The sequence below is a fragment of the Poromitra crassiceps genome, assembly GCF_964638095.1.
Source record: "Poromitra crassiceps genome assembly, chromosome: 9".
In the NCBI taxonomy this organism is placed as follows: domain Eukaryota; kingdom Metazoa; phylum Chordata; class Actinopteri; order Beryciformes; family Melamphaidae; genus Poromitra; species Poromitra crassiceps.
Genome location: NC_139630.1, coordinates 16,106,348 through 16,122,628, shown reverse-complemented (window position 1 = coordinate 16,122,628; position 16,281 = coordinate 16,106,348). Strand labels below are relative to the sequence as shown.

At 44.5% G+C, this 16,281-nt stretch overlaps 1 protein-coding gene across 1 annotated transcript in view; it reads right to left on the bottom strand.

Moving 5' to 3' along the window:
• gareml (GRB2 associated, regulator of MAPK1-like) overlaps positions 1 to 16,281 on the bottom strand; it is a gene marked incomplete at both ends in the record, with an annotated part of 42,110 nt that overhangs the window by 8,127 nt on the left and 17,702 nt on the right. The window contains 3 exons of the mRNA XM_083643427.1: positions 1,013 to 1,178; positions 5,663 to 5,793; positions 14,908 to 15,048. Coding sequence (XP_083499553.1) covers positions 1,013 to 1,178; positions 5,663 to 5,793; positions 14,908 to 15,048 — 438 coding nt within the window. The remainder of the gene's footprint in view (positions 1 to 1,012; positions 1,179 to 5,662; positions 5,794 to 14,907; positions 15,049 to 16,281) is intronic.

Sequence of the window (16,281 nt, the reverse complement as noted above, 5' to 3'; positions counted from 1 at the left end):
TCTAAATGTTATTCTTTTCCTTTGTTATTGTCATCTATAGTGGTTATTTGCATAAAAACAAATAAGTTTGATTAGGAAATGATTGTATCTTTTTTAAATACGGTATGTGCTTATTAATAAAATGTAACTCAATTTGTAACTTGAGTTACTTGAGAAAGTAACTGGTATAATATTACTGAAATCCTATAAGTAATAAGTTATATTACTGAGTTACCGCTAAAAGTAATATATTACATGTAATATGTTACTTTTGTAATGAGTTACCCCCAACACTGCCCACCACACAACAGCTTTTAGCTATGTTTAATTCAAGGAAAATGACGCTGGTGTGGAAATGAACGGAGCTCTTCCCCCGTGATGGGCGTGGCCTATTTCATGCAGTGTCTCTATCTGAACTCTGGAGCGTCTGCTCCTTTAGTTCGGTTAATAGACCCATTTCATGGGGGCCATTTTGTGCCGAAAAGACAGGGTAAACACAGGTGCAAGCAACACACTAATGAGGGTTTCCAACTTCCAATGATTGGAAGTTGGAAACCCTCATTAGTGTGTTGCTTGCAGCTGTGTTTACCCTGTCTTTTCGGCACAAAATGGCCCCCGTGAAAAGGGTCTATGGATGTTGACATGTGGAATGAACCGAGGGCAAACTGGAGTGGAGATAAGTTCATCCATTCTTTCTTGATGGGTGCCCACTTGATGGGTGCCCAGGTGTTCTATTACAAATACCAGAGGAGATCAATCATGGCAAAGCGAGAAGACAAGTCCATCATGCTTAGATGAAGTTACACAAACTGTCCAAATAAAGAAGCTCCTTGTGGGTCCATGTGACTTTTGTTTACAAGCAAAATGCAAAGATGCAATAAAATAAAATGTTCCACTATGGTGTGGAGCAAAAGAAAATGAAATGTAGATGTGATCGCACCCTTAGCAAATCCTTTAGCAGGCATGGGTAAACATACAGTAATATGGCTCCAGGAAGCAGAGAAGTGGACAGTGCGGGTTAGGCCTTACTTACTTCGGGGAGTCTTTCCCAGGCGTCTCAAGAGCGCGCTCAGTCCCGTCTTTTCCCTGGAGGGCGTGGCACAGAGAAGCTCCGCCTTCCCCATGAGTGACAGCTCATCTCCAGCCTGCAGAGTGAAGCTGTAGGGCTCACTGTCCTCGCTGAACTCTCCCGACACCACCTGCAACACACACACACACACACACACACATGCACGCGTGCGAGCAGACACGTGCACACACACACACACACACACACACATGCACTCATGCGAGCAGACACGTGCACACACACACACGCACACACACACATGCACGCGTGCGAGCAGACACGTGCACACACACACACACACACACACATGCACGCGTGCGAGCAGACACGTGCACACACACACACACACACACACAGACACACACATACATACACATTTGAGTACTGTATATACAGTGTGTAATGTTCATATTGCTCAAAAATAAATAACCTACATACACGTACACGTCCTTCACTGTGTTTGGTAAGACTTTTTTTAGAGAGCCAAAGTGACCGCCTACTTCCTGCTTCACCTACGAACCAGCCGTGAAAAAATGAAAACTAGAACGACCGCACAGCAGATTTATGCCTCCGCCATTAGTTCATTCTTGAGTCCAAATCGCCATTTAAGGCAAATTGGAGGAAATTCCGTCAAGGCGCTCCTGAGATGTTGCGTTACAGAGCTTGGAAATTGGGTGTGTGAGGTCACAGTGACCTTGAACTTTGACCTTTAACCGTCAAAATGTAATCGGTTCATCCTTGAGTCCAAGTCGATGTTTGAGGTAAATTTGATGAAACTCCGTAAAGGCATTCCTGAGATATCGTGTTAACAAGCTTGAAAATGGCGTTTGAGAGGTCACAGTGACCTTGGCCTTTGACCTTTGACCACCAAAATCAAATCAGTTCATCCTTGAGTCCAAGTCGATGTTTGAGTCAAGTTTGATAAAATTCCGTCAAGGCATTCCTGAGATATCGCGTTAACAAGCTTGAAAATGGCGTTCGAGAGCTCACATTGACCTTGACATTTGACCCCAAAATCTAATCAGATCCTCCTTGAGTCTAAGTCGATGTTTGAGGCAAATTTGATTAAATTTCGTCAAGGTGTTCCTCAGATATCGCGTTAACGAACATCGGACGGACGGACGGACGTACAGACGGACAACCCGGATCCATAATGCCTCCGGCCTGGCTATCGCCGGCGGAGGCATAAAAATAGTGGTGAACGCCGGTGAGCGACGCTACATTTTTTGTTATGTTTGAATTGTGACATGAAGTCCACGTGTAAATTTTGTCAATTTAAAAGATAACTTTGCATGTCAAGTAAGCCGAAAGTTTGTCGTAAAACTGAAACATAACGTTTAGTTTTGTATAAAACCGCTCAATCAACTACATCTCTCGTCTCGCACAGTGTACGTCACAACAGAAAGTTATGAGGTTACTTACGCGACTGGACTGGACTAGAACATAGTGAACATAGTGCAACCGTTTTACGACAAACTGTGACTTTCTAGTTATCTTTTAAATTGACAAACATCATGTGTACCTCACGGCACAATTCAAACAGGATCAAAAAATGGTCTCTCGCCATTCAACACCATTCATATTCTTTATGGTTCACACAGGGCCCGACCGGAAGAGGAGGGACTTTATTATATATAATGTGTCACTGTTCTTTGTCATTTGTTCTTTATTTTCCTCGGTTGTAAAGCATCTTTTGTGACAAATAGGGTCTGTCTTAAGACACGGCCACGCTGATCCATTGTGTCTGTCCATCTCCGTTCATTTCAAATCATTTGAGAATTGTCTGGTGTCCGGGCAGCGCTGATGACGTGTCCGTCTCCGTCAGATTTCCTCCCTTTTGACGGACAGAAAGTTCAAAGCAGTTGAACTTTTACAGAACGGACGGATTGCTCACCGCAAATCAGAGCGTTTGGTTTTTTTGCGTTGACGTTCCAAAACAGCCCAAATCTCTCCGTTAGTAATTCAGTAAGTCAGTTTTCTGAAGGATCAGTGTGGCCTTATTCTTCTTTAGTCTTTTCAAGGCTGTCTCACCTTTTCTTTATGTTACATAAAGAAAGGTTGTTATTATTATATTATTGCTTCATTACTGGGAAGAGTAATACTGTGAGGAGCCAACTTTGCTTTCAAAATAAATATTGCTTATTTTTATAAATCACCTCGGATCTCTCCTTTGTTTGGACTGCGATTCAGAGCGTGTCTAACTGCAAACATCATTCCTGGAGCCTCCAGGCTAGTTTGCTTCATAGAATTGCCTTCTACAAATACCATTACTCATTAAGTAAGTACTACAGTAACGTTACAGTAAGTAATAACTACTGTAACACCAACAATTCTAATGTCAGTGCCTGGCAGAAAATCATGCTGTCAGGAGCTGAGAGAAACCGCTCGCTTTTTCCCTTGTTGCTTTTCTGTGTATGTTGGAGCTTTTCCAATGCATTATTATCAGTCACTTGTCTGTTGTCTCCGTCTCTGTTATGAAACTCTTTCAACTCTCCCTGCATCAAACAGCAAACTTTTGTTGTGTTTGGGCCTTCTGTTTCCATGACAACAGCATTATCTGGGCCTGAAAACACCCAAAATTTAAAACCAGGTTCCAGAGTGGAATTATTTGATAACGTAGCATTACGTATTATTTGATAACGTATTATGCGCATTATTTGATAACTCTTTGATAACTTAGCAGTGTGCAGTGGCAAAATGCAATTCTTGTGAAAACGGAGACTTCACGCGTGGAAGACAGTGATGAAGCAATGAAAGCAGAGGGCATCCGACCAGCTTAGAGACGGTTTTCACAGATTGTGTTGCTATGGGAACAGTTTGAAACGTAGCTTATTTCCTGTCAGCTGTTGTATTGACCAAATCACCGTGACGTCACCATGTAAACAAATTTACTTCCGGGTACCACTTGGGGAAGGCGGCAGGTTTAAATGTGTTGTCAAATAAATGCTGTCAAACCCTCTCGTTGTTTTCGGCCGACTACTTTCAATTTAAATGGTTAAACGGTTGGTAAACATGCTTGTCCGACGTATCTAGCCTTTCTTCTGTGTTTGTTTTATGTAGTGTTAGCTAGCTAATAACGTTTGTTTGTCTGTCAAACTCGCTGTTTTTTTGCAGACTTGTTAACGTTACAGACAGAGCTACTAACCTCACGTCACCAGGCTCTTCTCGGCGAGAAAGAGCTACTGACGCCACGTTAATTTAATTTAGCTTCAAGTCTACTCTGGTCTGGTCCAACAGGTAAATTAGCTAGTCTGGTCTCCACTAACGTTAGTGAAAGTGTTGTTATGAATGATATTACATTACAATGATATATACATGAAAATTCTTGTATTGATTATTGATTTCTGGAACAATATGACCAAATAAACTAATCAATCAATCAATCAATCAATATTAAACAACACAACACGGACGAACCATTTTTGTCTTCTTTGTCTGTTTTTGTCTTCAACACGTCAGTTTGTGCCGTCCACCGCCATTATAATGTATGGACCCAGGGGTAACCGGAAGTAAATGTAAACATCCCCGCTGATTTGGTCTATAGGAAAACACTGGAACAGGAAGTAAGCTATGGGGACATTTATAATGTTTATGTTGTCAAGTTAAAACCGTCTATAGCCTTAATGGCACATTCAACAAACTAGAGTCTGATAACTGTTGCGAAAAATACATAATGGACGATAAGTCCCCGCTATTAAAGTTTGCGCATAATAGTTTTTTTTTCCAATATTTTATTTTAATTTTTTTATAGAACACAAACAAAACAAAACAGACAGGCTCAGACACAAGAAAATAAACAAAACAAAAACATACATAACGTACATAATGAACATTCAATATTACAATGGGGCTACCAGCCACGTAAGGTGCTTGTAAGCGATGTACTTGGGATCTCACGCAAGGGCTCTATAGGAAACCAGCCGGGCGAGTCACCCATCGCCCCTAACCTCATCGAGGTAGGCTAACCTCATCGAGGTAGACTAACCTCATCGAGGTAGACTAACCTCATCGAGGTAGGCTAACCTCATCGAGGTAGACTAACCTCATCGAGGTAGACTAACCTCATCGAGGTAGACTAACCTCATCGAGGTAGACTAACCTCATCGAGGTAGACTAACCTCATCGAGGTAGGCTAACCTCATCGAGGTAGGCTAACCTCATCGAGGTAGGCTAAAAAACTGGTCCCATATAGTTAGACATTTTCTAAGTGAGTTGGTTCTCAGGAACCTGAGTCTCTCCATCCGTATAACAGAGATCATGTCCGTCAACCACAATTGGAAAGAGGCTGAAAAGGGGGACTTCCATTCCTTAATATATATATATTTTTTTTAAACAGTTGTCCCCAGTGTCAGAGATAGTAGTCCAACATCTGCAACAGTGTATCACCCATACAGTACTGTGATCAGAGGAGTGTTTTGTTTGTTTGTTCTACACCGTGATGTAGAAGGACGTGTTTGTACGCAGGTGTGTGGTGTTATTCTGTGGTGTTGCACACTACAGCCTTTTCAGTCACATTTGTGGCTAGTATAAATGCTGAACCAAAGGCCAGAACGTCTATGCAGAGAGAGTTGTGGTGTAAACGTGGCCTCAGCGTGGAGCGACCGGAGGGCTAACCTTGACGCTGAACGTGATGGTCTCCATGACAAACACTCGGTCAGGGAAGACTCCGGCAACCTCCTCCACACTGGAGAAATACTGGACCGGATCCCTGACGTCCCGATCTTCATCTAACAGCTTAAACCGTCCTACAGAGAGGAGAGGAGATGAGAGAGAGGAGAGGAGAGGAGAGAGGAGAGGAGAGGAGAGGAGAGGAGAGGAGGAGAAGAGAGGAGAGGAGAAGAGAGGAGAGGAGAGGAGGAGAAGAGAGGAGAAGAGAGGAGAGGAGAGGAGGAGAAGAGAGGAGAGGAGAGGAGAGGAGGAGAAGAGAGGAGAGGAGAGGAGAGGAGAGGAGGAGAAGAGAGGAGAAGAGAGGAGAGGAGAGGAGAGGAGAGGAGAGGAGGAGAAGAGAGGAGAGGAGAAGAGAGGAGAGAAGAGGAGGAGAAGAGAGGAGAAGAGAGGAGAGGAGAGGAGAGGAGAGGAGGAGAAGAGAGGAGAAGAGAGGAGAGGAGAGGAGAGGAGGAGAAGAGAGGAGAGGAGAGGAGAGGAGGAGAAGAGAGGAGAGGAGAGGAGAGGAGAGGAGGAGAAGAGAGGAGAAGAGAGGAGAGGAGAGGAGAGGAGAGGAGAGGAGGAGAAGAGAGGAGAAGAGAGGAGAGGAGAGGAGAGGAGGAGAAGAGAGGAGAAGAGAGGAGAGGAGAGGAGAGGAGAGGAGAAGAGAGGAGAGGAGAGGAGAGGAGAGGAGGAGAAGAGAGGAGAAGAGAGGAGAGGAGAGGAGGAGAAGAGAGGAGAAGAGAGGAGAGGAGAGGAGAGGAGAGGAGGAGAAGAAAGGAGAAGAGAGGAGAGGAGAGGAGAGGAGGAGAAGAGAGGAGAGGAGAGGAGAGGAGAGGAGGAGAAGAGAGGAGAAGAGAGGAGAGGAGAGGAGAGGAGAGGAGGAGAAGAGAGGAGAGGAGAGGAGGAGGAGGAGAAGAGAGGAGAGGAGAGGAGAGGAGAAGAGAGGAGAGGAGAGGAGAAGAGAGGAGAGGAGAGGAGAGGAGAGGAGAAGAGAGGAGAGGAGAGGAGAAGAGAGGAGAGGAGAAGAGAGGAGAGGAGGAGAGGTTAACACTTTCTTTCTTTCAGTCTTTCTTTATTTGCGTCTACAACCTTACTTTGAACACACACACACACACACACACACACACACACACACACACACACATCCACAGCAGACAGTTGTTTGGAAGAGAAGAATGCAGAGACACCTCCTGTGACCTATGACCTGGCTCTCTCTCCCTCGGCCAATCGACAGCCCACAGGGGTTGGCATGGCAACCAATAAAGGACCCCCATTCTCACACAGAGCAGAGACACATCACCATGGAGACACTAAACACTCAACACACACACACACACTCTCTCACACACACACACACACACACACACACACACACACACACACACACAACTCTCTCTCCTCACCCTTTCTCTTCCTCGCTCATCCCCCCTCTGTCCGTAAATCTTCCATGCTTCTGCTCTCTCTCTGTCTCTCTCTCTGTCTCTCTCTCTCTCTCTCTGTCTCTCTCTCTCTGTCTCTCTCTCTCTCTCTCTCTCTCTCTCTCTGTCTCTCTCTCTCTCTCTCTCTCTCTGTCTCTCTCTCTCTCTCTCTCTCTCTCTCTCTCTCTCTGTATCTCTAAACCAAGTATTCCAGATCAGGAAATGATGTACACTCCCCCCCCTTTTTTTCTAATTTCCCCCCATTTTCTCCCCAATTGTACTTGGTCAATTTCCCCCCTGCTGCCCCGGTCACTACCCCACCCCCTCTGCCGATCTGGGGAGAGCCGTAGAGTAGCACCATGCTTCCTCCGACACATGCGCAACCAGAAGCCAGCCACTTGTTTGCACCTGACAGCGGGGAGCTTCACCGGCAGGACGTACAACACTCTTAACAAAAATGGTTCAATGTAGCGCCGGAAAATGGTAAAGAACCATTTCAAATGTCCTTTATTGTTCCAATGGCTCCTCTCTGCTGCTGTAAAGACGCAGTGTGTGTGCGTGGGAGAGATCAGAAAGTTTTTTTGTCTGGGAGGCAGAGCAGAATAACAAGCACCTCCAGGCCCGCAATATCCACATCCCCTCCTCCTCTGCATCACCTCCCTCTCTCGCTCTCTCTCTCCCTCCCTCTCCCCTCTTTCTCTCCTCCCCCCTCTCTCTCTCCTCCACCCCTCCCTCCTCTCTCTCGCTCTCTCTCTCCCTCTCCCCTCTTTCTCTCCTCCCCCCTCTCTCTCCTCCACCCCTCCCTCCTCTCTCTCGCTCTCTCTCTCTCTCTCCCTCCCTCTCCCCTCTTTCTCTCCTCCCCCCTCTCTCTCTCCTCCACCCCCCCACCTTTCAATTCAAACAGAGCCCTGAGGATGAGGAGCTTCCGCCCTCCAAACAATACCAGCAAGTACCACTTTTCAACAAAGCCCCTCCCCCCAAACAGACATGTGACAGAGTGAGGACGAGCTTGAAATGAAATAGGGTTTACCACTCAAATAAACTCTGGGTAGTGTAGCGGTAGATTCCCTGCCTACCAACACGAGGGTCGCAGGTTCGCATCCACGTGTTACTTCCGGCTTGGTCGGGCGTCCGTACAGGCACGATTGGCTGTGCCTGAGGGTGGGAAGCCGGATTGGGGGGTATGTGTCCTGGTTGCTGCAGTAGCGCCTCCTCTGGTCGGACGGGGCGCCTGGTCGGGGTGGAAAGGAACTGGTGGGAATAGCGTGATCCTCCCACGTGCTACGTCCTACCGGTGAAGCTCCCCGCTGTCAGGTGAAAAGAAGCGGCTGGCTACTGCGCATGTGTCGGAGGAAGCATGGTGCTAGTCTATGGTTCTCCCCAGATCTGAAAAAAAAACTTAAAATAAAAAAATAAAAAAATAAAAAAGAATAAATTAATAAACTCTGGTTTAGGACTGAGGTAGGGCTGCATCTAACAATAATTTTTATTATCTATTAATAATATGTGGAGTATTTTCTCAAGTAATCGAAGTGGTTTGGTCTGTAAAATGTCACAAAATGGTGAAAAATGTCGATCACTTTTTCCCCCAAAGCCCAAGATCCTCAAATGTTTTCTCTTGTCCACGACACAAAGAGAATCATTTTACTGTCGTTCTAAAAGAAACCAGGAAATATTCACATTTAAGAAGCTGTAACGAATTGTATTTATCTTTTCTTAAAAAATAGTCGAAACAATTAATTCATTATAAAAATTGTGGGTGATTCATTTTCTGTAATCGACGAACCGATTAAAGTTTGAAACACATGGACGGCGTACGGCGCACATCAAAACAGCCATTAGTTTTGATGTAGAAGCCCACACTGGTGGCGGCCCTGCAACACTTCACGCCACTGTCCTATTTCCACCGCCAGCGCCTCGCGCCATCTCGTTGTCCCACGCTGTGTGTGGTCAGTCGGCGCAACACTTCCTATGTGTGCTATGTGTGTTTTGCACTCGCTCTAGACTGAGGGAAAACCTCCAGCCTGCATCCTGCAAAGCATTAAGTACTAGGATTATTAGCAAGGCCCCACATGTTGCCAACGCTTCAGAATACAACAGAGAGACTCCCATGAAAATACAGTTCCAGGAAATAAAAACTGCATCACAGAGTCTGTAGCTTTTGGTTGGCTTTGGATGCTATCTCCACGTGATGCTAGCTCCACGTGATGCTATCTCCACGTGATGCTAGCTCCACGTGATGCTATCTCCACGTGATGCTAGCTAGCTCCACGTGATGCTAGCTAGCTCCACGTGATGCTATCTCCACGTGATGCTAGCTCCACGTGATGCTATCTCCACGTGATGCTAGCTCCACGTGATGCTATCTCCACATGATGCTAGCTCCACGTGATGCTAGCTATCTCCACGTGATGCTATCTCCACGTGATGCTATCTCCACGTGATGCTATCTCCACGTGATGCTAGCTCCACGTGATGCTATCTCCACGTGATGCTAGCTCCACGTGATGCTATCTCCACATGATGCTAGCTCCACATAGCAAGGGTACCTAGCGCCGTTTGCTTCCCTGCAAGACATTCATGACAAGGGATCATTCAGCCTTCTTGTCCTCTACCCTTCAGTCATCCTCAACTATGGAGAGAAGAAGAGATAGAGAGGAGGGGGTGAGAAGGACGGAGCATCCTGTTGTTGGTCCTCAGGGGAAACCTATATTGCTCTCTTGCTAAGCGTATTTAGACTTCCTGGATGAAGTCATCACGCAGACATTAGCTCATGGGCGATGGCCTCTGATTCAATGACTCACCTGGCATCCTTAAAAGAGACATAAAGGTCATCTTAAAAGGAAACGTAAAAATATACAAGTAGTAATTCTACAAAGATATAAAAGTCACATTTACGGATTATTTGGTCTAGTGTTAGACCGATTTACCGGCTTGGTAATATATCATGTGGATATACAGTATATAGGGGCACGGTGGCGCAGTGGTTTCGTGCCTCGCACTCTCGCCTCACAACAAGAAGGTCCTGGGTTCGATTCTCACCTGGGACACTGTTAACACTAGAGGGGGGTATGCCTTCGGTGCCTGGTGTCCAGGTGAGCTATCTCGTCTAAAGGGCCTCTCTGTGTGGAGTTTGCATGTTCTCCCCGTGCTGCCCTGGAGTTTCCTCCATATATAACCCCCACTAAAAACATGGAGAAGATGGTCGTCTGACCAGCGGCGGTTGGAAGAAGTTGGTCCCCGGGCTCTTCACTGCAGCTGCCCACTGCTCCTGTCCTGAACCATGGAGGAGGACAAGCTAGGATGGGTCAAGCGCGGAGGACAAATATCCCCAGTGCCTCCAATTGCGCGTGTGTGTGTACTGGCTACTGTGCATGCATGGTGTGTGTGTGTGTGTGTGTGTGTGTGTGTGTGTGTGTGTGTGTGTGTGTGTGTGATAAAGACCGTTTCATTTCATTTTTCATATTCATCAGATGTGGTTCAGTCAGTTGATGCAGTTTGATTGATTACATATTTACTGTATAATTGACGACTACTACATTATATTATATTATATCATTATCATTATCATCATCATCATCATCATCATTCATTATTATTAGTATTATTAATTATTATTATTACACTCAAATATTTATTAGACTTCTGTTACACTAAAACAGCTCCTATAAGACTCTTGAGTACAGAGTAAATAAGTTTTTATTATCCCTGAGGAGCAGTTTGTCTGGCAGCCAGCAGAGTAAAAGCAGCAATAATGACACCAACATATAAATAGAGAGTACATCAGTGCATCATCGACACTACAGAGCAAACATGATCGTGCTGCTGCAGCAACATCAGCATCATTTGGTACGACCATCCCCATCATCCCAGGTACAGGTGGAGGAGATTATTTGGTGACACACGTTGTACAGGTGGAGGAGATTATTTGGTGACACACGTTGTACAGGTGGAGGAGATTATTTGTAGGGATGCACGATAATTATCGGACCGATAAATTATCGGCCGATATGGCCATTTTGCATTATTATTTATTATTCCGATAATGGCCTTTTTCCGATAAATTATCCGATAATAATCATGCTTTATTTTTTGCCTCGGAAGCGGAGCTTTTGTTGTCGCACACTTGTGACATCACAGCTGCGACGCAAACATGACTGCTGCCAATGTGTAGTGTGTTGCTGTTTTTCAGTTTCAGAATGATCAGAAAGCTACTGTAATTTGCAATCCATGTCCCACATAGGTTCAGAGAGAAGGGGAAACCTCTAAGCTGGCATTACGTTAAACCAAAGCTGGCGATGATGCAGCGGATATGTTTGTTGTTTTTGTTAGCGAGTTTTATTAGCATTAGCTCGTAGCGCGGCCTACCCTGCAGGCTCGTCCGCTTGGCAGACAAACTGTGACATTTACAGTCTGTGGCTTGTGATCAAACAGCCCCACAAAAGCACTTACGGTAATACACAGAGCTGGCGTAAACTTATAGAAACTAATGGAAACCCCTTTACCCGAAATGAAACATCCAGGGATTGTGTATTTAGCTCCAAAAAACCACTCGCTAACGTTAAGCTAACCGCGCTAGTTAGCGTTAGCTGCTGGACAGAGCCATCTAACAGAGCCAATAATGAAAACAAAGGCACAGTCGCGCACATTAGGCTACATAAAAAGCATCAGTCAGTCAACATCACATAGTGTCTTTTCTTTAATCTGGTGGCAGCATTTTTCAGTAAAAAGTGAAACGACACAGATGGTTTATAGTGCCTGCCCATCGACTGTATATATGCATGCCCCATTCATTGGGCCCAGGCTACAATTCACTGAGAACTGGAACCAATGCAAAATTTGAACAGATCAGTAACATGACAATAAGAGTCTAAATTACTATGCCTTCTGTCATTGTGTTTTATCTGCAGATTGGCTTTCCGTTCTATAAAAGCCATTATTTTTGTATTGACTATAATCAAGTGATACACTTTATTAAACAATCATATGTGTCACCCGCTAGTAATTTTAGTACAATCTCGGCAAGTAGAAATCGCGCAATTAGAGAGAATAGGTTGATTAGTGAAAAAATATGTTTTTCGTTTTTTTTTATAATTACACAAAGGAGAGTATGGGTTAGGGTTATCAGAAGTTTTCTTTGTTTTGCGTTCACAGTGATGTCAGTTAGATTTGGTTAGGTCAGAGCTATGCTCACTACATCCATACATCTACCCTAACCCTTTTTTAACCCCAGGTGTGCATAAAATACAGGTTAAAAACAAAAACAAAAAATGATATATCTATTTTTATTATAATAATTATCGGTTATATCGTATCAGTTATCGGCCGAGAATAATATATTTATCGGTTATCGTATCAGCTCTAAAAATCCATATCGTGCATCCCTAATTATTTGGTGACACACGTAGAGGAGGAGATTATTTGGATTGGTGCCAGTTATTATTGCTGACTGTATTCCTGTTCTTCAGGCTAAGATTGCCAAAGCAAGCAAAGAGAAGAACATGTTAAAACTGACTCAATAAAAGAAGCGCAACAGAGAGAGAGAGAGAGAGAGAGTTGTGTCTACCTTAAAACTACAAACTGTTACTCTGTTACACTGAGACAGCTGTTGTAACATTCTGAAACATTTAAGCTGGAACCATGCTACAACGTCAGCCTCCACTTGGGGCCTTGTCGGCGGCGGCTAGACAAGATAGATTTCACTAGGATTTCAATGACTAGAAGTTAAGCCAAGGACAGAATGTAGATGGTCTCGCTGGCCAGCCTCCTCTCCCTTCCGTCCGAGGAGTCTGGTGCCACAGGTCTTCATAGTGGGATTGCGATGGGCGGCGCTTAGCGGCAGTGCTCTTGGAAAATAGTTTCAAACAATCCAACTTGCCGTTTTCAGCGTGTAGCAACGAGCTAGCGTGTAGGTTTCTGCCGTTAGCTTGCTAGCTAGTTAGCGTTGTCGTTTTCCCTGAGGCGGCAGGGGACTATTTACAGTGACACACAGGGAGGAGGGAGCGGAAGCCACTTTGATTGACATGGTCGGAGCCAATGACAGAGCTTCTTAAGCGGGGAGCGGAAATCCGGCAGCGTCTGAAACCGACGCCTCCAATGGGAGAGCAGAGTAGAGCAGGGGAGGGTTTATCCCAGTTATGGAGACCTGCGGCGCCAGACTCCTCGGACGGAAGGGAGAGGAGTCTGGCCAGCGAGACTAGAATGTAGATGAATGTGAAATGTGAAATGTAAACTCCTTTTCTAGAAACAAAACAAAAAAGCTATCTGAAAAACTGTTGTTTTTCTCCCTGGCTCTTCTTTCTTCACCTATCACATCTCTATTGTGCAAATATATAAATATCCTAAGGCGCAGAGAGGTGCCCAAAATCTTTCTTATGAAGGACTAAAATTAATCTGGATGGATGGCCGTGGGCCAAGAATAAATGTTGATGTTATGTGAAATCACATTAAAGCATATTATTTCATAGACAATTTACATTCTAAATGTAAAACAGCTCTTCTAGTTTCATATGGTACAGTAAAAGTATCATCAAGCTAGCTTTAAAAATGAGCCCGCCACAGCCTCTGAAAGACAGTCATATTGGCTGGGATTTCTCTTCCTTTCAAAACCCATGGAGGGGCCAAAACAAGCTGAGCGTGTGGGCCCGCGTTGGTCAGCCAGAGTTTTGTCTGACCCAGTGAACTTTCCATTCCTTACTGCAAGCTGCTACAGCTTCAGTCTCCATCACACAGGATAAATGCCTCAGCTAAACACCTCAAACATGAAACGCTGAAATGACCAAAATGACGATGATGTCATCATCCTAACCCCCCCCCTCACTCTTCTGATAGGGAGGTGGAGAGGCGTCGGCGGGGGGGAGGTGACATCAGTGCTCCATCAGAGGAGGAAGCAGCCTGTTAAGATCCTGTTACAGAGGGGAGGATGTGAGTGGAGTGAAGGGGAACGTGAGGATGAGCTCCGGTGAGGTGAGGTCATCACACTGTCTAGACCCCATTGAGCAGCAAGACGCCGCGTCAATGGGCGCGAGTCGGGTGAGGTGACGTTGGGCGGGCTGGCTGAACTGAAGGCCAATACTGATATGGATCTAATTATGCATATGGACTCGGTGTGGACGCTGACAATATCACATAGTCAAGCTTCTTCTTCTTCTGTGGTGTTTTAGGGCAAGTTGGCATCCTTTATGTTGCATTACCGCCTCCTTCTGGATTTATCCATCCACTGTTTCCCTGCCTTCTGTCCCTTCTCCACCAGCTCTCGGGCGCCCATAATCAAGCTTTTACATTGCTGCTTTTAAATTAATTAATTAATTAACAAAAGGAACATTATTAAAAGAAAATGTCAACCACAAATGAAAATTCAGTCATCTACTCACCCCCATGCCGATGGAAGGGGAAGGGGAGGTTTTGGGGGTGAATAGATCAAATGACAGAATTGTAATTTTTGGGTGATCTTATCCTTTAAACAATGAGCTAAATGAATATAGAGAAAATATAATTTCACTGAAGGTTTTACATCATGTTTTTTGTTACTGTGCTCAGAGAGGACATGACTGATATTTCATAAAAGGACAATATTGGCCCCATATTTGTGTGTGTGTTCATTCATGTGTGTGTGTGTGTGTGTGTGTGTGTGTGTGTGTGTGTGTGTGTGTGTGTGTGTGTGTGTGTGCGTGCGTGCGTGTTCATTCATGTGTGTGTGTGTGTGTGTGTGTGTGTGTTCATTCATGTGTGTGTGTTCATTCATGTGTGTGTGTGTGTGTGTGTGTGTGTGTGTGTGTGTGTGTGCTCGCTCACCCTGGTATTGCAGAGGGATGTCTATCTTGGGTCCGATGACGTAGTGTCCCTCCTCTAAGCTGTGGGCCGTCACCGTGGTCCACTGCCGACACGAGTGTAACAGCACCACATCCTCCTCTGACAGGCCCTCCACACACTCACCTGGCACACACACACACACACACACACACACACACACACACACACACACACACGAAACACACAGAAATGGATTATGCTAAAACAATAGTCTACTGGCTTGAAGACCAAGACAGCAAGCTCTATATGTAAGGTCCCACTTAGGCTATATATTATATCAATAATATTGATATAATATGGCCTGCATTTATATAGCGCTTTTATCCAAAGCGCTTTACAATCAGTAGATAGTAGGGGTGTCACGATACACTCAGTTCACGATACGATACGTATCACGATACTGGGTTCACGATAACGATACGATACGATACGATTTTAACAATATTTTTTTAAACTTGAATAATGACAATATATGACTGGAAAAGTAGTATTTTATTTGAAATGCACAAATACAAAACATGCTGTTGTGGGAAATTGTTATTACAATAACAACTAGAAAAAACATGAGATTGGAGATAAGGCTTATCTTGAAATAGAATGAGTTACACCGTCACTTAGATTGACTTTGAACTAAAAGGTTTCTCAGCAGTATAAATTCTCATTATGCATCTTCAGTTTTTCTTCAAACTCAAACAACAAGACCTTAATCTATTTTTTATGCATCTTCAGTTTTTCCTGTCAAGTAAACAGTTTTGCCAGAAACTCAATTGAATGGTTTCTCTCCTGTATAACTTCTCATGTGTCTCTTCAGAGACTATTTTTTGGATTTTTTTTTTTTTTTTTTTTTTTTTTTGCGATATGAGATTTCATCTCAACGATACATATCGTGACGTTTTACTATCGCGAAATTTCGTGGGACGATATATTGTGACACCCCTAGTAGATAGTCTACATTCACCCATTCATACACCGATGGCGGCAGGCTGCCACGCAGGGTGCCTACACACCATCGGGAGCAAGGAGGGTTAAGTGTCTTGCCCAAGGACACAACGACAGCAGCTGGGAGGGAGCGGGGATCGAGCCGCCAACCCTTGCGTCATTGGCCGACCCGCTCTACCTCCTGAGCTAAAGCCGCCCCCATATATATAATATGTGATATGTGATATGAGACTGGATAGTGTCTTAGATTTTGATATATTATATCAATATATGAGACTGGATAGTGTCTTAGATTTTGATATATTATATCAATATATGAGACTGGATAGTGTCTTAGATTTTGATATATTATATCAATATATGAGACTGGATAGTGTCTTAGATTTTGATATATTATATCAATATATGAGACTGGAT